Source organism: Ochlerotatus camptorhynchus, unplaced genomic scaffold, assembly GCF_037179485.1.
Source record: "Ochlerotatus camptorhynchus isolate MF236.1 unplaced genomic scaffold, CSIRO-AGI_Acam_v1.1 ptg000165l, whole genome shotgun sequence".
Lineage (NCBI taxonomy): Eukaryota > Metazoa > Arthropoda > Insecta > Diptera > Culicidae > Ochlerotatus > Ochlerotatus camptorhynchus.
In genome coordinates, this window is record NW_027040655.1 from 2,206,016 (window position 1) to 2,227,121 (window position 21,106).

The 21,106-nt window shown below is 40.9% G+C and overlaps 1 protein-coding gene across 4 annotated transcripts in view; it reads left to right on the top strand.

Moving 5' to 3' along the window:
• The window catches only part of DIP-lambda (Dpr-interacting protein lambda), a 398,199-nt gene extending 383,505 nt beyond the window's left edge, over positions 1 to 14,694 (top strand). For all 4 annotated transcript variants that reach the window (XM_065222317.1, XM_065222316.1, XM_065222319.1 and 1 more), the window contains one exon: positions 12,487 to 14,694. In XM_065222317.1, the coding sequence (XP_065078389.1) occupies positions 12,487 to 12,824 (338 nt within the window). In that variant the 3' untranslated portion in view covers positions 12,825 to 14,694. The remainder of the gene's footprint in view (positions 1 to 12,486) is intronic.
• The last annotated feature ends 6,412 nt before the right edge of the window (positions 14,695 to 21,106 follow it).

The following is a 21,106-nucleotide window of genomic DNA, read 5'->3' on the forward strand; positions in this document are numbered from 1 at the left end:
CTGTGATTCATTAAGTAAAACATCTAAAAAATATACTAAAAGTGAATTAGTTCAATTTTTGCGATATATGCTGTTAAAAGCTTAATTTGAAGTCGACGATTTTAACAACTGTATCATATTTTGCACAAAATGCTATTTTTTAAGGGAATCAGTAGGTCAATATATGATTTTATGATCAAGAATCATTTGCGAAACCTCCAGTTGAAAACAAACACAATCCGTTACCCGGAAAATGCATCTGAGGAAAAGTTATCGCTGTTTTTCTATAAGTGGGCATTTTACCCCAGGGGTGCATTATGGGCTGTTCTCCCTTACATTTATCAGTCGATGCTGTAAAAACGAGTTCCTGGTGCCCCGTACGGCTGCTCCCCGTGGACGATGTTCTAAAAAACGCTTTTTGCGGTGCCAACTGCGGTTTGTGATGTAATCATCTGAAAAAAAAAAAAAAAACCATGCCAAATCGTTAAGCATGTGTTAAACTAGTCCTTGATCGTTCGGTTTTTTTTTTTATTTTTTTGACAAAATGGCGGCCTTGCAAAGTTGAAGTGCCGATTTTTGATCCTTAAAATTTGTCTTTGATCGGTTGTAAAAAATCGAAATTAAATGATAGACGAAATCCGAACGATCTTGGACTACACAAAATAGTACTGAACAGAAATCAAAATAACGGCGCCGATGGTGTAGTGGTAAGCGTGATTACCTCTCACCCCAGCAGGCCTGGGTTCAATCCCAGTCGGTGCCGCCGGGATGTTCTGAGGCATAGCATCTCTGTTCACGCCTTCCTTCGGATGGGAAGTAAAGCCGTTGGTCCCCGGTTCATGAGTTGATGGGTCGATAGGTAGGGTCCAGGTGTGGGAGCTGCCTTCCTGGCACGTCGGTAGCATTGGTGCTCAGCACGGAAAACAAGATCGACGGAAAAAACAAACCAAAGAAAAAACAAAAAAAAAAAAAGAGATCAAAACGAATCGGACGAATCGAATGTATACATTTCGAGAAATTTTTGGCACCGGTTTTGAAAATATGATTCCGAGATAATCGCGTTTACAGTTTCAAGTTGGGTTTAGTCCACTATAAGTGAATATTTTTGTACGTTGCATAACTTTCACAATTTGCATCGGATCAACTTGATCTATTGAGGAAATATTCTTGACTTTATATACTTTCGATTAGGACAATAAAAAAAATCGATTTTTTGAAAGTTTGCAGGTAAGCGTAACCCCTTAAAGCCAGAACGCGTTTTGATTTTTTCAGGATTCTTTCAAATTTCTTCACAATCCCTAGCCAATTTTTCTAGGCATTCATTAAGTTTTCTCCTCTTCTCTGATGGAATCATGCTTCGATCACCCGTTGTATTTCTCCTCAGAATTTAATTGGAATGCTCTTAGAATTCCCTTGGAGTAATTCTAAAATTTTCTTAGTAATTATGCTTAAATAATCTTTTGAGTTTTCTTCTCTTTTTGGAATTCTATTAAGAATTAAATTGAAGCTCTTCTCATTTAAATTCTTCTTATAACTACTTACACAGTTCAAAAAAGAAGTGTAAATTTCTGTTCAATATGATGCACATAAAAGGAGCGTCACATATCATGCAAGATTACATTGTAAATCGTGTATTGTTCTGAGACATTTCATTCAATGTAGCAAATATTGTATACAAAAGCCCAGCTTTTTAAACAATATTGCTAACAAGTTGCTCGTTTGCGTGAAATAAAATAGAAGTTTAAACGCATGATTATTTACATCATAATTAAAATTCAGATTTTTCATCTGTGTACACGGATAGAAATCTCCTTATACCTTTTGGCAAATTTCCATTTTTGCTGATTATTCATAAATTGTATAAGTCGACTAATAAGCAGACGCCTTGCAAAAAGTTAATAAAGATCATGTGTCAAATGAAATGTATAAGCGGTTACACATACCTTTTAAGCATTCTAATAGGACCTATGGGGTTTGTCTTATGGAATGTATAAGGCTGATGCTTTGGCAAAAATGTATAAGTGAAACACATGAATTAAATAATTGATTTTCGTTTCGTGTAGGAATTCTTCTCTAAACTCCTTTGGAAATCTCCTAAGCATTTACCAGAAGTCAAAAGGTCCTCAGAATTACCGTGGAAACATTTCATAGAAGTTCTCCCCAAAACTATAATGAAATTACAGTCAGAATACTCCTTAGAAGTTTGTCTCAAAATCCCTCAGAAATTCTTAAGGGGGATTTCCGGTTCAATATTTTCAAAAAATAGATTTTTTTTTTTGCATGAAATCAAAGCTTAAAATGTCTAGAATATGTGGGTAAAAGGATATTTCGATCCGGCAAATATTTACGTCGCTACAGGCCTTTGAGTGCATCGACCTCCCGAGCGGTATGGAATGTTTCGCAAACTTTAAACGCGTTTTTCTCGAAACTACATTTTTCAAAACTGCGAGCACTCTAGCTTTTGAACGGTACAACCAATTGACTTCGTTCTTTGCTTCCCTTATTGAAAACACTTTTCTTCATGGAATGAACTATAGACTCAAGGAGAAATGTGCAATTTTCGATTTTTCACAGCCTGTCAAAGTCAAAAAATCGACCGAAAAAAACTACTTTTTTTCAAATGCCCGCCATTTTGTCAAATTTTTTCAAAGATTCTAGTTCATTCCATTCTCTGAACTATACTCTTCAAGAAACTGAGCCGATTTTCTTTCTAGGTGACGATTTGCGACCTCTAGGCTGCTCGCAGTTTTGGGAAGTACCCGTCGGGCAGCCACCATATTGGACGCCATTTTGGATTTTTGGACTTGAAAAAATTCCCAGTTGTAGAGCAAGAATGAATAAAGATTTGACAAAAAACTCAGGTCTCTAACTCTTACCAGTTCCCTGGAAAAAAATCCAAAGTTTAGGTCAATTGAACCGGAAATCCCCCTTAAGATAATGCCTTGAAATTCCATATTCATGAATATTTTCTTCAAGCCCATCAATCTTAAAAATTTCTAAGATCCATTATATTGATTTTTGTTTTCAAGTCTGGGATCTTGGAAAACATTTCATGATCTGAAATCTGAATCTTCATTCTGGAATCTTGGGAATTTCTTCAAACTTGGAATAGTTTTAAGGTCCAGGTATTGAACTTCATCTTCAACCTTTTCTAAAAATATATTTGTTTCAGAATGTGAGGGATCTGACTCATGATTTTGAAATTTGCACTAAATAGGGGAAATGGATGTAATATCGGCCTAAATGCTCCTAATTTGGGCCCATACATAAATTCTGCAATCAACTAAGATCGCAGTAGGCCGCGCTTGAAAGCTGACGTTTTTTTCTTTTGCTGCGTATTTTTCGTCAGCGAATTAATCTTTTTTTTGCTTTGAATTTGTTTATTTGTGTGCTGAAATTTAGTTTGAAGTGTTAAGAAAGTTCTCATTTAGTGATACATCGTGTTTTTCCTGTGTTGAGGCGTCCAGTTTTGAAGCCAAATTTGATATATAAGAAGAGAAGAATATAGCAAGTGAAAAATACAAATCTAGACTAACATTTGAAAAGGGCGTAATTCCAAAATGACCATATCGAGAAAATCGCTTCTGAATTTTGATGACCTAAAAATTAATCCTATTTCACGACTTTCCATTTTCTGGATGATTTTATAAGCTTGACATATAGTTAATAGTGTAATCTATCATCATGCATCACTAAAAACTCAAAAAAAAGTTTTCGTTGTCGTGAAAACGAGAAGAAAACATCATACGCCCTGATAATTTCATACATGTTGTTACCCCCCGGATCTTCCACCCTTTGAACTGCCAACACTGGTGATACGCCGTGGAAGTACACCCTCGGGATTTTTTGTTTGTTGTTCCGCCTTGGTTCTTCGTTCGCAACTTTTGTGAGAGTGGAATTACGCCCGGAGATTTTTGGTCTTCTTTTTGTTCGTTGTTTACACGTGAACTATCAATCGGATGCATTTCAAATGAATCGGGCGTGACTAGATACTACAGACTCAATACGTTTGGCATAATAAAACGATATAATTCGTAGTTCTGGTCCAAGGCGTAACAAGCAGATGCATCTTAGAGTTGAAAGTTGGAAATACGCCATGTAAGAAGAAACGTTTTTGATGATTTGAAGTGATATTTTCTTCTACTTTTTCGTGTTTATCGAGTAGTTTGTGAACTATTCTCTCTATATGTGGCAAAATATGGTTTGTTTACATTTTGACTCTTCCGCCCCTGTCAAATGTTAGTCTAGAAATATGCAGTGACAAAAGAAAGCAGCAAGAAAAAAAGGTCAGCCTTTAGTGATTCGGTTGACCTTGAATTTAACCTCCAAAATTTACGTCACAGCTTCAGTTCCATTGTTTGGTGTCAGTTTCATTGCCTCCCGAGAGCCCTGTTCTCCGTGTTCGGATGCCACACTTTCGGCGTGTAGTTCTATTGAGAGATTCGTCACCGTGGACGAGTTTTAACCCGGTCTGGTTGGTGAATTAGCCCGGGAAATAATGTGTCCGTCACTAGTTTTGGTGGTGATTCAGTGGCATACATTGCCGTGAATCAGCAAGTTTTCCGCTTGCAAAAGTGTTCGGCTGCTGGTCTCTTGCCGGTGTCGGCGAATGTGACTTATCTGAAAAATGCCCCGCTGGATACGCCCAAGACTGGTGGCCACAAACGGTTCCTGGGGAAAACACTAGACGCGATCATCCTTCCAGGCATGGCAGTGCAAGAAAATTTGTGTTAGGAACTACGGAACCCATGGATAGGAGGATCAAATTAACATGGTGAGACCAGTCCAAATATTTTTTACAATTAATAAAAAAAAAAACAAGCTAAATAGGGTTTTTGATCTAATTTCCGTACTACTAACTAAGCACAACCCGCGCTTTACCTCCCTTTGCTGAACGAGTTTAAACAAAAAAATATAATATTTCTGTCTAATATGACTTGCAAATTTATTCACCATTCCATACGTTTCGTTGGATTTGATAAAGAGTCACAAATTGTTGAGATATTGTCTAAAGTCTAACACTGCTTCTTGATTCTAAATTCGTTCTACGAGTTTCAATTCCGTCCTAACGCATTGAAACGCCATTAGATTTTCTTCGTCCTACGGATAAACGTAGAAAAAGGGGATTCGCTATGAGCGCTTCTTTTGTTTTGAGAACAATGAGCGTAAATATTCATGCATTGCGCTCTAACAGGATTTATGTTGTAGCTAATGAGCTAGCGCATCGGAACAAACCTATAATTGATTTGTGCACGTTGAAATCATTGATATTATTGATCTTTTCTGATCGATAGAACGGAAATGGGCGATTACGACGAAGTAGCGCTCTACCCTACGTGCCAGGATTCAAAAGAACATTTTAAAGCTGGAAGTGTGTGTGTAACACTAATATCTTATTGTAAGTGAAAGTAACCTCGGAATGGGCGTGACTCTCCAGACATTCTGAAATGGGTTGTTGGATCTGCAATAGAGCTATCACCTTCTAACTCCCGGACTAAAGCTGTCTACAATGACCATAAATGTGACATTATAGAGAGAGTTCTAAAATAATAACACTACCCATTCTCTGCTTGAACGTCAAGCAGTTGAGTTCGGTCTTTGCTCGCTTTGTCGAGTTGTTCGATAAATCTATAGTTTGTTACAAACGTTTGCAGATATACTGCACGTCGCGTCGTCAGTAGTGTCGGTCGCATCGCGTGATGGGAAGACAGCGCTCTCGGAGCCGACTTCGTGAACAAGCGGAGAAGAAGAACAGTGGTGAGGGTAGCTCGGTACCTACCTCAAATAGGTACGCTACTCTGCCCACCGATGTTGGAAATACCAACCCAGTCCCGGTGAAGCGGACGAAAAAGAGGAAGAAGAACCAAGGTCAGTCCGATGGTACGAGCGGACGCGACGATGTTACCGCGACGAACGCCAGCGACATCGGTGATTTCGGCGACGCCGTCGAAACCGAGAATTCTGCCGGCCCGAGTGCGGCGAAAATCAAGCTACCTCCACTGGTGGTGAAGGTAGTGCCACTCAAGACGCTCATTGGCGATTTCGCATCGCTGGGCATCGCAGCTGAGTACAAGATCAGCAGGATCGGCACTAAGGTGATGCTCCGGACGAAAGCGGAATACGAAATCGCAGTCAAATTCCTGAAGGATTCCAATGCGGAATACTTCACGCACGACATCCCCGGTGAAAAGCCCTTCAAGGTAGTCATCAGGGGTCTTCCGGATGTTGATCCCAAGGCGATCGAAGAAGAACTCAAGGACCGGTACAAGCTGGCCCCAATCGCTGTCTTTCGGATGACGAGGCGAGACGAAAACGTGAAGACGTACCCGGATTGTCTTTTCCTGGTGCACTTCCAGAAGGGAACGGTGACGCTGAATGCGCTGTAGGCTATCCGCTCAATCTACTCCATAATCGTACGATGGGAGCCATACCGTGGAGGCCATCGCGATGTGACCCAGTGCCAACGATGTCTGAACTTTGGACACGGCACTCGCAACTGCAACATCAAGCCACGCTGTAGCAACTGCGCTCAAGAACACGCCACTTCCAACTGCCCTGCGGATGGAGCCGTGGCGTTAAAATGCGCCAACTGTGGTGGTGCTCATCAAGGTTCCGACAGACAGTGCTCCAAACGCGAGGACTTCAAACGCATCCGAAAACAGGCGGCAACTAACAACCAACCAGGACGCAAGAAGGACAAAGTCCCGGCATTTCGGACGGAGGATTTCCCGCCCCTTCGTGCTCCTCAGCAAAGGCAAGTGAATTCGCGGGTGCATTCCGCTCAAGCAACTTCCGGTGATTCTGCTGGCCAAAGCTCTCCATCCCCCCCTGGATTCTGGAGACAACCAACAGCGCAAAACAACAACCCCGATCTGTTCTCAGCGGATGAACTGATGGAAATCTTCGTCAACATGTCCGGTGCTCTTCGTAAGTGCCGCAATAAGCCCGAACAGATCCAAGTGCTCGGTAAGTTCATCATCCAGTATGGCGTCTAAACCGCTAAGTATCGTCACCTGGAATGCTTGCTCTGTAAGAGCAAAAGAGATTGAGCTTGCCGACTTCCTCCGCAAGCACAGCATCGACGTGGGCCTTCTAACCGAGACCCATCTAAAGTCCGGTGACAGCTTCTGGTTGCCTGACCACAACATTATCCGGCTTGATCGCACCAGCTCCAGGGGGGGTGGTGTTGCGGTCGTCGTCAAGAAAGGAATAAAATACCACACTCTGTCCCATATCCGCACCACTATCATCGAGGCCCTTGGTGTGGAGGTGGAGTCGTCGACTGGATACGTCCAGTTCATCGCCGTCTACTGCCCTCGACAGTGTGCCGCCAGCAGTGGACTAGCGGCTAAATTCAAGAAGGACCTGTCCACCATCACCCGTACCGGTTCCCGCTTCGTTGTTGGAGGAGATCTGAATGCTCGCCATGAGGCCTGGCTTAACTACAGGCAGAACCAGAACGGTCGTCTGCTGTTCGACCACTCACAGCATGGGCTGTACTCCGTTTGGTTTTCGGATGAGCCAACATTTATCTCACCGGCGGGCAACCCATCGACGCTAGACCTGTTCCTGACAAATATCGGCTTGTCCAAGCCGGTAGCCTTGAACGAACTCAGTTCCGACCACCAACCGGTGGTGTCTGAGCTGGGCTGCAACGTGGCTCCTGCTTCAAGCCTGCGCAAGGACTACCATCGCGTAAACTGGGCCCAGTTTGGACGCGTGGTAGACAGGCACATCATCGACAACCCGCCGCTTGACACCATGGAGGACATCGACCGAGCGTTGGAGGGACTCCACCAAGCCATAACCGTGGCTGACGAGGCGTGCATCCGACGAGTTCCTGTGAGGGGTAAGTTTATTGCTATTGATTCCCGCACCCAACTCTTAATTCGCCTGAGAAATGTTCGTAGACGCCAGTTTCAGAGGACTGGAGATCAAGCGATGAAACGTGAAATGGCCGATCTGAACAAGGAGATTGCTTCCAGAATGGTCTCACTCCGGAACGAAAGTTTCGGGCGGCTTGTCCAGAATCTGGACGACCGCTCCAGACCATTCTGGAAAGTTGCCAAGGTCTTAAAGACGCACCCTAAACCCATTCCGCCACTAAAAGATGAAAATGATGACGATCGGCTCATAATCACCCCTCAGGAGAAAGCAAATGCGATTGGTGAGCATATTGCCAAATCGCACTTGCTTGGCTCCAACATCCAAAGTCCGCTCGAAGTTCAGGTTGAGCAATGCGTACTCAACCTTGATTCCTCTCCTTGTGCCATCCCTCCGGAGGATAGAATCACAGTTGAACAGATTTGCTCAGCGCTGAAATGCACCAAAAACATGAAGGCCCCCGGGTTTGACGGAATATTCAACCTAGTGTTGAAAAATCTCAGCATGAAGGTTCACTCTCTGCTGGCTGCTGTCTTCAACAGATGCTTGGAACTGCACTACTTTCCAAGTATCTGGAAGACAGCGAAAATCATACCTATCCGCAAACCCGGGAAGGACCCAACGCTAGCTTCAAGCTACAGACCAATCAGCCTCCTTTCAGCGCTGAGCAAATTGTTCGAGAAACTCATTCTCAATCGTTTGCTCAAGTTTGTCGAGGAAAATAACATTCTCCTTCCGGAACAGTTTGGGTTCAGAAAGGGGCACTCCACCAATCACCAGCTAGTGCGGGTGATGAATAACATCCGAAGTAACAAAGCTGTATCCAAGTCCACAGCCATGGCATTGTTAGACGTTGAGAAAGCGTTTGATAATGTCTGGCACAATGGGCTTGTATACAAGCTCTGTAACTTCAACTTTCCATTACATCTGGTTAAAATCACCCGTAACTACCTCCAGCAAAGGTCGTTTAAGGTATCGTTGAATGGTTGTCTCTCAGACACGTTTTCGATCCCAGCAGGAGTCCCGCAAGGTAGTCTGCTGGGCCCCTTGCTTTACAGCATTTACACTTCCGACATTCCTCCCCTCGGTGACGGTTGCGTGTTTTTCCTGTTCGCAGATGATACCGCAATAGCCGTCAAAGGAAGGATGCCTCGCGAAATAACGAACAAACTTCAACGATGCCTTAACGCCTTTGCTGATTATGCCACCACGTGGAAAATCAAAATCAATGCTTCCAAAACACAAACAATCATGTTCCTCCATCGACAATCACCCAAACTAAAACCGGCTCCCTCTTGTACTGTAATCATGGATGGCACAAGGGTTGAGTGGTCCGCCGAAGTAACCTATCTCGGGATGTTGTTTGACGAAAAGCTCCTATTCCGCTCGCATGTGGAGAAAACCGTAGTCAAATGTTCTACCTTGGTTAGGTGTCTGTATCCGCTGATTTGCCGCAGATCCCGCCTCTCAAGGGTGAACAAATTGGCCGTCTACAAACAAATCATAGCACCTGCGATCCTCTATGCAGCTCCGGTGTGGGAATCATGTGCACAGACTCACAGGAACAAAATTCAGGTAGCTCAGAATAGAGTGCTGAGGATGGTTCTTGATCGTCCTTTCGACACTAGAATAACAAATTTACATGAAGAGGCAGGCATTGCCAAAATAGATTCCAAAATTAACGAAATTAAGACTAAATTTGCACAAAAATGTAATTTATCAGAACATGCTTTGATAAGCAATTTGTATATAGTAGGTTAGGTGTACATAGTAGTTGTAGGTTAGTTGTAGTTGTAAATAGTAGTTATAAGTAGTCTCATTTTTCCAATTCAAATCAAACCAATCCCACCAAGGTGGTCATACTTTAAAATAGGCCTGATAGGACTAGGAACTGTAAATAATAATTAAAATCTCAAATGTACTAAAGTTGAAAAGACGCATCTGTGTCACTTAACAAATTCATACATGTAAACCACACAATCACAAGAAATAAAGATCATTTAAATGGCAATAACACTACCGGCCAGTGGGTGTTATACACACATACATAAATTCAGCAATCGACTAAATTTTCAATAGCGACCAAAAATATCCATTAGTACCGTCCCAATGACGCGTTTATCTAGATAAAATTGATAAATAGCAGATTTTTTGCGATGGGCCCAATCTTAAAGCCATAGGCCAACATTAGAGCCATTTACCCTATCACAGTCTTGAAGATTCATCAATCAATCGAATGCTAAAAATTTGAGTCGGATCTCAATTAATTCAATTTCAAAATGTCAATAACAATCTCAAACTTTATTCCTTCTGTTTTGAAAATTCGTGTTCCAGTAGCGTTAACAGACATCGAAAAATGTCTATGAAATTTAAAATTTCAGAGAAAAGCTTTCGAGACTACGCACCTAAAGAATGTAAATTCTAGTAGGCAGGTACCTACCTAAAGTTGCTAAAAGTTTCAAGATTCTCAAATGCCGAAATAAAAAAAAAATCTGAAAATTTATTAAGCTACTGTAGCATTCTTTCTCCACACTACAACGTGATCAGAAGCAGTGAAGACATATGAAGACATTTATTCGATCAAGTTGAGCATGAGCATGAGCATGGTTGACCGCCCACGGTTGCTACTCTGTTATTGCCAAATCAGCTGCAATTACTCACACTCAAAATAATTGTCACGTCAAAGTTACGTGAAAAATCACGTAAATCTAAAAAATTATTAATGGTTGTGAGGCTATCTGACACAGGTAGAATTTTCTTGTTAGCATCTGATTTTTATTTGAAACACATTTCACATCCACCTTGTTAACCGATAACACTTACGTGAAAACATCAAAAATAACCAACATGTGCACCGTATAAAACGCACAGCAAGAGCTGTTAAGTGATTTAGAGATCGCCGGTCATTAGTTGCAGATTTTGGACGGTACATTACTTCTTCCGTGTCAAAAATAGGTTTAATACAGATAATTCTAAGCCACTGTGAAATAGTCAATAAGTATTCATTGTCATTATAATAATAAACATTGGACAAAATAACGGCTTTTTTAATCCTGACAACGTTTCAATTGCGTAATTATTAATTATTTATTCATATAGCATTTAATGCTTGAATTAATTGCTATGTAAAAATCAATGCAATTATTGCAACATTTACTTGACTTTTAATCACAGTAATTCTTATAAAGAAGATTAAATTCATCAAAAATTTTATTACTTTTGATTAGATTTTATCATAAATTGTATCATAATTTCATTTAAAATTTACTGAAAGGTTTCATAGATAATTCCAAAAAAAATACGTAATATTTACGTGAAACTCCGTTGGAAAGGGTGGGAATGGATGCGTTCTTCGCTACATGAAAATCACGTAAATGTCATGTGAAAAGTGCGATGGAAAAAATCCACATATGTTTTCACGTAGCTTTGACGTGAAAATTATTTTGAGTGCAGAGATCCAATAGACGTTGCTTGGGGCTAGCATTCATCCTCAATGTGTCAATAATCTAAAACTAGGCAATACCAGCGCCAGCCACATCCGAATGCTGGTCAAGAAAGGAGTGGGTAGGAATATGTTGACGTAATACATGCTTCAATGAAAGCCTAGAACACCTCTGCACTTCCACGACATATTACTGGGATTTTGGATAAAAGGTTCGGATTGCAGCATGATTCGTTATCGTAAACGATATGCTGAAGTGATATCCTAACGATTCAATAACGTGAAAGATCGTGGGATTGAACCCACGGCTTTCTGCTCAGTAAGCAAAATCGGTCAAGTTTTCGTTCAACTTGTTGTTATCCCGGCGACCTTACCGACGACGACAACAACTGCTCTTTTTTTTCTTTGATTTGTTTTCCGTCGATATTGTTTTCCGTGCTGAGCACCAATGCTACCGACGCCAGGGAGGCAGCTCCCACACCTAGACCCTACCTATCGACCCATCAACTCATGAACCGGGGACCAACGGTTTTACGAAGGAAAGCGTGATCAGAGATGTTATGCCTCAGAACATCCCGGCAGCGTCGACTATGATCGAATCCAGGCCTGCTGGGGTGAGAGGCAATCACACTTACCACTACACCACCAGCGCCGCTGACAACTGTTCTTGAGAAGGATTTGTTTTCAAATGTTACGCAAGCTATTCTAATATAGTTTGTAATATTTTAATTACCATCGTTTAGAGCCTAATGAAACAGTTTTGAGTCCTCGCAAACCCAAGGCAAAATCATAAACATTTCAAATATGATTTGATGAGCCATCATCATTTAAATTAATAACTGATTCCTCTTTTACTCGTCATTTTAAACTGCATCATATTTGCAATTACCGGAGAAAAAAAAACGAACCGCCGCTTGGCACCCAATATTTTCCGGCCTCAATGTTTGCAAATTTAATGGAACACGCACCTCGACTCGCTCACGCAATGAAAAAAAATGAAAATCAGACGGGAAAAAGTCTAACATGATCACTCATAAATTTTGATCGAATAAATATAAAATATGCTATCGCATGATGCATGGTGGTACGCACCATGAATCAAAAAATAAAAAAGCGAAACTAACCAAAAGTATTTCAACCATCTGTTCTTCCTTTTCTTCTTTCTCGCTCTCTGATTGCAGTGCCACCGAAGGGGGCGTACGGAACCGGGGCAGGGTACGGTTCCGGTGCCGGAGGAGTGTACGGACCCGGAACAAATATCGGAACGGGTCCCGGCGGAAGCAGCCTGGAGAAGGCACGCAACACTCAGATGCCAGCGTCAATTCCGTCGCGGCAACCGCCCCACTGGATACGGAACAGCAACGGGGCATCGCGCACATGGCACGGCCGAGGGGCCACCGTGTTTGTGGCGCTCGGGTCGATTCTCCCGGCGTCACGGTGGAGCGGGATGGTGGCCCTTGCGAGCAGCAGTTGTTTGCTGATGATTTATAGTCTGTTGATGCTGCTGACATTTACATGAAATTATGTCTACTGCTGCTGCGGGGTGTTATCATTATTGTTAGGATGCGTGTGCATATTACCATCATTATAAATACATCTATATCTCTAAACGTACCTATACAGATAAATATACACTTGTAGTTATGCGGTCAAGAGTGCAAGCGGACATGGTGACGAGTACTTTTCACGCTGCAGCTGGGGTGACCCTTTGGAAATGGGTATGTTTGCGGTAAGGTAAGGTCACGGATGTGATGTCATGTTGACATTTGGTCCAGTGCGTGGATTGTATGTCATGTGGATTGATTATTTTGAGCTACTGAGGTGTTTCCAATCACCTTTCAGTAGTGTTGCAACAAACAAGTTTATCTTTACCATATTTCTATTTTCGAGGAAATTGTAACCATACTTTGAAAAGGAATTTTAATAATCTTCATAACCACAATTTGTCAACACAAATTTATGAATGCTGCACTTGCAATTTAATTGTAATTCTACTACAGGTGGCTAGAGTGGCACACCATGAGAACTTCTCTTGTATAACCACGAAAGCTCTGAGACCAACATGTTTTATTAAAATAGTGCGAAGCTTTGCTATTTTGAAAAATAAGGTTGTGCTTTTGGAACAGTTGCAGACCTAGGAGACTATCAAGATTTTGCCTCAGAGCGAAGACATCAAATCAAGAAGACTGGCAACTCTGCCAGAATCCAAGTGACAGATACAGTAGCGCTGCGCTCGAGCGAAGGTGGAAGTACAGCATAGAAAAATGAGTAAATACACAAAGCTTTCTTCTGAGGTTGCAATATTTGCTATAAAATTTGTTCGAAGCATTTACCTTTGCGCAACAGATGACGCGATTGTATCGGTCTCATAGCGGTCGTATGAGAAAATGGAAGAGTTGCCAGTCTTCTTGTATATGTTGTCTTCGCTCAGAGGCAGCTAGTAGCCTATTGATGCAAGTTTAATAAGACGTGGTCAATATATGTTTTCTTTTCCTGAGATTATTTTACAAGATATTTAAGAACCTTTTGCGTCACTTCACAGTTGAGAATTGATAAGTTATGAGGAGCATTAAAATGTTCAAACTGGAGAATCTGATCATAATTGATATAAAGTAATGAGTATGTTGTACGCTTATCACCTGAAACAGATCTCAAAATTCTTAGGCTCTCTGCTGATGAATTTGAAGCTCTGGACCAATTAATAACTTATTCCTCAGTAAAATAAAAGCATGGTTTCAGGACTGATAAAAGCTCTTATATTAATGCAGTAGCCTGTTACTGTTCCAAGTAACGTCACGCTCAGCTGAAAGATTTTTTCCCGCAAAGCAGTTTACTACCAAAGACCGATTGAATAATTGCACAATTAATCATATCATCTGCCCATTTTTTACAGAAATGACGCCGTTCCGCTGGTAGGAGGTAATGAAAATCCCCATATATAAATTATATCCCGGATATTATTGTTAAACAAGCTACAATTAAATAAAAATAGTATTTTCTCATATATTTTTTACCAGCCCCACGAGAGTCTAAAAATTCAAATCCAAGAGCGAAAATTTTCTCTTACGAGCTCAATATCTCAACATGCCATGTATATTGAGTCCACACAATATGTGATTTCACTTTCACGGACTTCGAGATATAGTGCCTAGCCGTGAAAAAATGTGGGAACCCTTATTAATGCAATCAGATTTTCGATACAGGGGCGGGGCTTGGAAAGTATTGTTGTCGTAGAATATGTAAGAATGGAGGGTCTCTGAAGGTGGATCTAACTGCATATTTAAAGGCACCATACATGTTCTGACCGTACTGCCCTCTGTTGACAATCAACGGAACTAAGTGTAAGCGTAATTTGCAACAGATGTCACCATTAAGAACAGCAGTGAAATCTGAAGTTTAACAAGACGAGGTCAGTATATGTTTTCTTTCCCTGAGATTATTTTACAAGATATTTAAGAACCTTTTGCGTCACTTCACAGTTGAGAATTGGTAAGTTATGAGGAGCATTAAAATGTTCAAACTGGAGAAACTGATCATAATTGATATAAAGTAATGAGTGTGTTGTACGGTTATCACCTGAAACAGATGTCAAAATTCTTAGGCTCTCTGCTGATGAATTTGAAGGGCATGGTAACACGATTAATTGACAATTTTGTATTATATATGATAATAAATCAAACATTTCAGGTAGATGTATAAACTGATTGATTACTAATGAGGAACTGTTTAGATCAGTGTGACTTTATTCAAGATTCCGAGTTTGATTACGTGAATAAAGGGGAACAGAAAAATGCTACGCACGGCTTCTTTCAGACTCGCGATCTCATCAGCAAGAGACCTTATTCATTTAAACAACTTTGATGAATATCGCAACAACCAGAGACGATTTTTAATAAGAGACGCGCGAAGGCTGAAGCCAAAAGTTCCAATCGAACCGTCAAATGCGGTTCCCATCGAGCAATGTAAATAAACACGAGCGCTTCGCGAGGAAAGTATTGAGATTGCGAATGAAATTTTATTTTTGAGATTTAAATAATTATAATTAAGTTTGCTTATGAAAAGCGCAATCGGATGCTCTTTGACTTTTGGAATCTTGAGATTATTTTTTATATTTACATCAATGTCAAAAAGCAAATATTTTTTAAAAATTACAAAGCCGCCGATCGACTGTCAAGTTTTTTATCACTGGATTTGTATGGCTGATTAATACAAAGTCAGAACATTTTGAACCTATGATCTAGTTATACATAGCATCATCAAGGTAGATAATCGGGCTGGAATATTATTGTTATTCACCAGCTGTATTCTCGTTATATTATCAAAAAATATGCGATTCAGTGTAACGGAAAACATAAACACAGGCCCTGTAACGTTGGTCAAGGCGTTTCTGGTGTAATCTGTCATGATAGTGAATTTGGGGCAAAATGCATAAAAATGAATTTTTCGATTACTTTTTAAAGGGACGTATCTGCTTTTGTAAACAATGCATTTGATAGTCAGTTTTGTGTAACTGGTAGGTCACCCACGGTAGTGTTTGCATGCGTGGGCGAGCTACCAGTTAAGCCAAATTGACGAGCAAATGCATTGTTTTTAAAAGCAGATACGTCCATTCGAAAAAGAAATCGAGATTTCGTTCATACAGAGTAGGAAGCATGAATCCACATAACATATGTGTAACTCAATCATCAAAAATCGACCACATATCAGTAATTTCTAGTGGTATAGTAGACCATCGATCTTTCAAATTGATTATACCAGCTGTAAAATGAGAAAAGAGATCAAGGGGGTAGCCGATTCTATTTGAAAAATTATAACCTGGTTTATAATTTTAAACTTTCTCAGCACTTCTGAACTTATGTCCTTATTTTCCCTTAACTATTTATGTACTTTATTTTCAACTATATAAATAGCTTTAACAAACGCATCACAGCAAAAATAAGATTAACGTTTGCATAAAAAAGTAGACAATTTTTGCCGATTTTTCTATGCAATGACCTGCCACCCAACGATTAATCCTGAAGTTTCATTGTAAGTTACCATTTGTTAACTGTACACAGTCTTCTAACTCTAACTCCAAGAAGGTTTGAAAACAATTGCATCAACCTTTAATTTAATTTGGATTCGTAGGAGGAAAAATTAGACCGCGCAAATTACGAGTTAACTGCACAAAAAGCAGCAAAATTTTGCGGCTTATGCGGAAAATATGCTGACCATCCTTCAAGCACAAGAATTTTGACCTGTAATACCCAAGTATTCAACCCTCGATATGTTTCTCAACTGCGGCCAAATTAACATTTTTGTTCAAATCCGAACACAGAGATCTACTTCAATTACTTTGTACTTAAAACGTGGAAAAGTTGATCGAAAAGCTCAAAGGCGATCCTAACAAGCTTTTTTCGACCACTATGTCTAAGGTTCCAGTCTGAGACTTCCAGTTAGCAGTCTCAAAGTTACCAGGAACGGCTACAGGACCAACAACTGAAACACTTACCTCAGGTTTATTTCTAGCCTTTTTAGGAAAAAAAAATCATTTTTTTAATACAAACGTTAACATCCATAAACAGAATATTTCGTGATGTAATCATAACGTTCACAAGTTGACTTACTAAAAGAACAGTGAACAATTAATCATTTTGTTTGACCATTTTCCACAGAGATGGCGCTGTTCCGCTGGTAGGAAGTGATAAAAATCTCCATATAGAAATTGAGAAAAGTGGGAATAACTCGCATTCGGTGCATATTCAGGTCAAAAAAAGTGAACGACAACCTAATGAAATTAATCAGGGACTTTGTCGTTCAGTTTTTTCCTAGAAATTATTGTTAAACAAGCTACAATTAAATTAAAATGATTTTTCCCCATACAGTTTCAGCTGCTTTACCACCAGTCCCCAGAGAGCCAAAAAATTCAAATTTGAGAGAGAAATTTTCTCTCACGATCTCAATTTCTTAACATGGCATGTATTTTGTTGACACTCGATTTGTGTATTCCCTTTCATAGATTACAAAATAGAGTACCTGACACTACAAAACATGTCTGGTACCTCTAACTATACCAAATGATAGAGGAATCGTTCCTCTACCTCATAGGGTTCTTAGTTTTTGATATTGAGATTTTATTCACGAGAAATCGGCGATTAACGTGTCTTTTTACAAATGCAATTACGCCAAAAATCTCAAATCCCTCCGGATATGTTATGTGATGAATCGAAGTATGCATAATTTTGCGCAACGCTCTGTAAAATAGCACCCGTGGCCACCTTCGCGAATATTTGTCTTTTCTTTTCTCGATCTAAAACGCTTTTGACGGTCCACCGGGACACTCCCACGGCGATTGAAATGTCTTTTTGCGACATTTGTGCGTGGGACAAATCACGAATACGCTGCCACTTCGTCATGGTGCAACTGTCAAACTAAGTAAATCAGTTTCTTTTATACACAGCCTACTACGGTATGAGCTATAGGTCACGTGCATGCAAAAAAAGAACCAAGGCATTGTATGCACAGGTGAAACGGGAACCTTATTTGTACGATGGTGCAAACATTTTCACGCATACGGTATACAGCAAGCGTGTTTTTTAGGGACAGATTGGATCTCCTGTTGATGAGTGGATACAGGGATCTCATCAGGATGTTGCATTTGGTTTTCGTTTTTTCAACGTGTTCCCTGAAAAGCAGCTTGCTGTCGAGTGTACTACCTCTTTGGACCACTCCACCACTGTGCCGTTCAATTTGATCTTATTATTCTTAAACGGATCAAGACTAGGAGATTTGAAATGATGAAAGATTATGACCTGGGTCTTCATCACGTTTATACGGATCTTCCAGCAGTGGAAATAATCAGACAGGTCAGAGCTCCGATGACCCTACCTAATAGATGAGGGATGTGTCATCTGCGACCAGGGAGAATGATGCACCATCAGGGAGAGCCGGCATATCGGAGGTGAACAGGTTGAACAAGATGGGTCCACGGATGCTTGTGGAAGATCCGTATCGATGTTGAAGGCTCCGATGTATCGTTGCAATTTTTAGGCCATGCCATAGTGCCAGACATTGTTGAACGCTTTTTCAACGTCCAACAATGCCATGGCAGATGTTTAGGATACAGATTTGTTCCATCTGAGAATGTTTGTCACTCGAGTCAGCTGGTGAACACTCGAGCGACCTTTACGGAAGCCAAACTGTTCCTTGAGCAACAAGTTGTTTTCATCGGCAGATGCCAGGAGTCGGTAAAAGACTGCCCTTTCGAACAACTTAGATAACTCCGACAGAAGACTGATGGATCGGTAACTTGAAGGAGAGGACGGATCTTTCCCAGGCTTCCGAATGGGGATAAGTTTAGTTGATTTCCAGCACGAGGGGAAGTAGCCAAGTCTAAGGCACTGTTTAAAAATCAGTGCCAGTTGATTGAAGAATGTGGAACTCAAGTGGTTGAGTACCAGATTCAGAATTTGGTCAAAGCCTGGGGCCTTCATGTTTTTAGATGATTTGATATAGGTCAACAGTTCATCAGCCGTAATCTTGGATTCCACAAGAAAATTGTTGGGAATTTGATGGAGGTTGGCTGCATTTTCATCAACCGCAGTCTCGTTTAGACTAGCATCAGTCTTCTCTTCAAGGGTTATCAGATGGGCGACTGAACATTGAGCTGATTCAACGGCACAAGTGGTGGAATAGGCTGTGGCTTATTTTTAAGGATTTTTGTTAGTTTCCAAAAGGGTTTGGCTCAATCTGGGCGAGAACGCAACTTGCCACTAAAGTCCTCATTTCTGAGGTCCACCATTTTGGCTTGAATAATTTTTGTTAGGCGGTTGCAAAGGGACTTCATGGTGGTCAGTCCATTGCGTTGGTACTGCCTACGCAAGGAATTACGAAGTCTTATATTGTTTAAGCGGGTTTATCAAGGTTCAGAGTATTGCTCACCGGTCTGGAAATTGGAACGTGTTGCTCCCTGGCTCGGGATATCGCCTCCTCTATAGAATTCAGGCATCAGTCACCGTCTTTGGGGGTGTCCGGATGTTCCTCGTAGTCGACAGCAGTGTCGACGCAGCGATGGAACTGTTCCCAGCTAACGCGATGGTAGTTGCACTGGGATGCTTGGACCTGTTAGCAGAGAAGCCTATCACCGCATAGTGGTCCGAGCTCATCCGCAGGTTGAGAGATGCTGTGGACCATATTGCTGATGAAGATTTCGATGGTTGCATCCACTCAGCCGGGTGGGAGTGGGAAGCTTGATGTTTGGCATTTAGGTCGCCAGTGATGATGAAGTTCCCGCACCTACGGGTGAGTTTGATGATATCTTACCGGAGAGCCACTGACGACCCGTCTCTGTTGTTGGTTTGCTTAAGACAGTTGTTCACGATGATGGTGTTTGGGCCAAGTGATGTGCTAACCTCAACCCCGATGACTTCGATTGTTTTCAGCTGGAAGCTTGTTAGCAGCCGGCAGCTGATGTTCCATCTGGCAGCGATGGCCACTCCCCCACCCCCAGAGCAGGTGCGGTCAAATCTTACGAGCCGAAAGTCGGGAAGGAAGACGTTCTGCTCATTCTTCAAGTGCTACTCGGTGCTGATAGCGATGTCTATACTACGCTCGTTGAGGAACTCGAACTCGATACTCTTACTCTGTGAGCGAGCAAGTATTCCAGTTGGCGATCTTGATGGCTTTACGGTTCATGATTGTCGACGAAACGTGATGCAGCAAGAATTTGCTCGGTTCTAGTCTTGCAGAAGTGCTTGATGATGATTGATTCTGCCATAATGATAATGAGTTACTCTGTTGTGAGCAGATCTTCTTTTTAATTTGATGGTGGGGCATCATCGCGATGCCAGGATAGTCCCAGGGAGGGCATGCAGCCGTTGCCGCATACGATTGTAGGCTCTGATTAGCTGAAGGGTTTGGCAACTCAGCAGTTGGTTGCAATCGACTAAATTTTCAATAGCAACCAAAAGTATCCATAAATACCGTCAAAATGACGCGTTCATCTAGATAAAATTGATAAATAGCAGATTCTTAGCGATGGGCCCAATCTTAGATCCATTTTCCCTACTTATGCAACTGAAAAGCGTTTGTAATGTTTGAAGAAATTGTAACTGAAGCAACAGGGGCGCATATAGTCTTTAGTTAAATTTGATTTTATTTTTTAATTTGCGTTTCCTGAAAATGGAATTGTTGGTTGGTAGCAGGGGGTGCTAGAGGTCTTATATTGATTTTTTTCATACACCGACAAATTTGAAAATTCAGCATAACAGTGCTGGGTATTAATTTATTATGTATCCAAAATTTTAGTAATTATTTTCCAATTAATGCAACCACCCTCCTGGTGCGCGAGCTCGCTTGTCTAGAAGACTATTTTGGATTGCCCTTTCCCCATTCCCTGCGAGCTTAGATGTGGAAAATTATGTATTAATTTCTCTGGATATACAGGCATTTTAAAATTTATGATTTATGATTCAAAAGTATAATAATATTCGAACTGATTTTTTTCTGATATTCTATCAAAATCGCGAACATAAAATAAGTCAATTTTTTTTTTAATTTTTGGTACATTGAAAGTTTTAAAACTGCATCCTTAATCTCTTGTTCTTGGACGTGGAATTCAAAACATAATTCAGTGGATGTAGGGTTTGAAATCGAATTTCCGTCCCACTAAGCATAACCCACACTTAACCTTTCCTTTTCGAATTGATATGAATTCAAAAATAAAGCGATTCTACTATAGATGACTTCCAAATATATTTACCTCTCTATACTTACCGTTGGATTTGACAAAAATCACAAATTATTGAGATATTGCAAGAAATC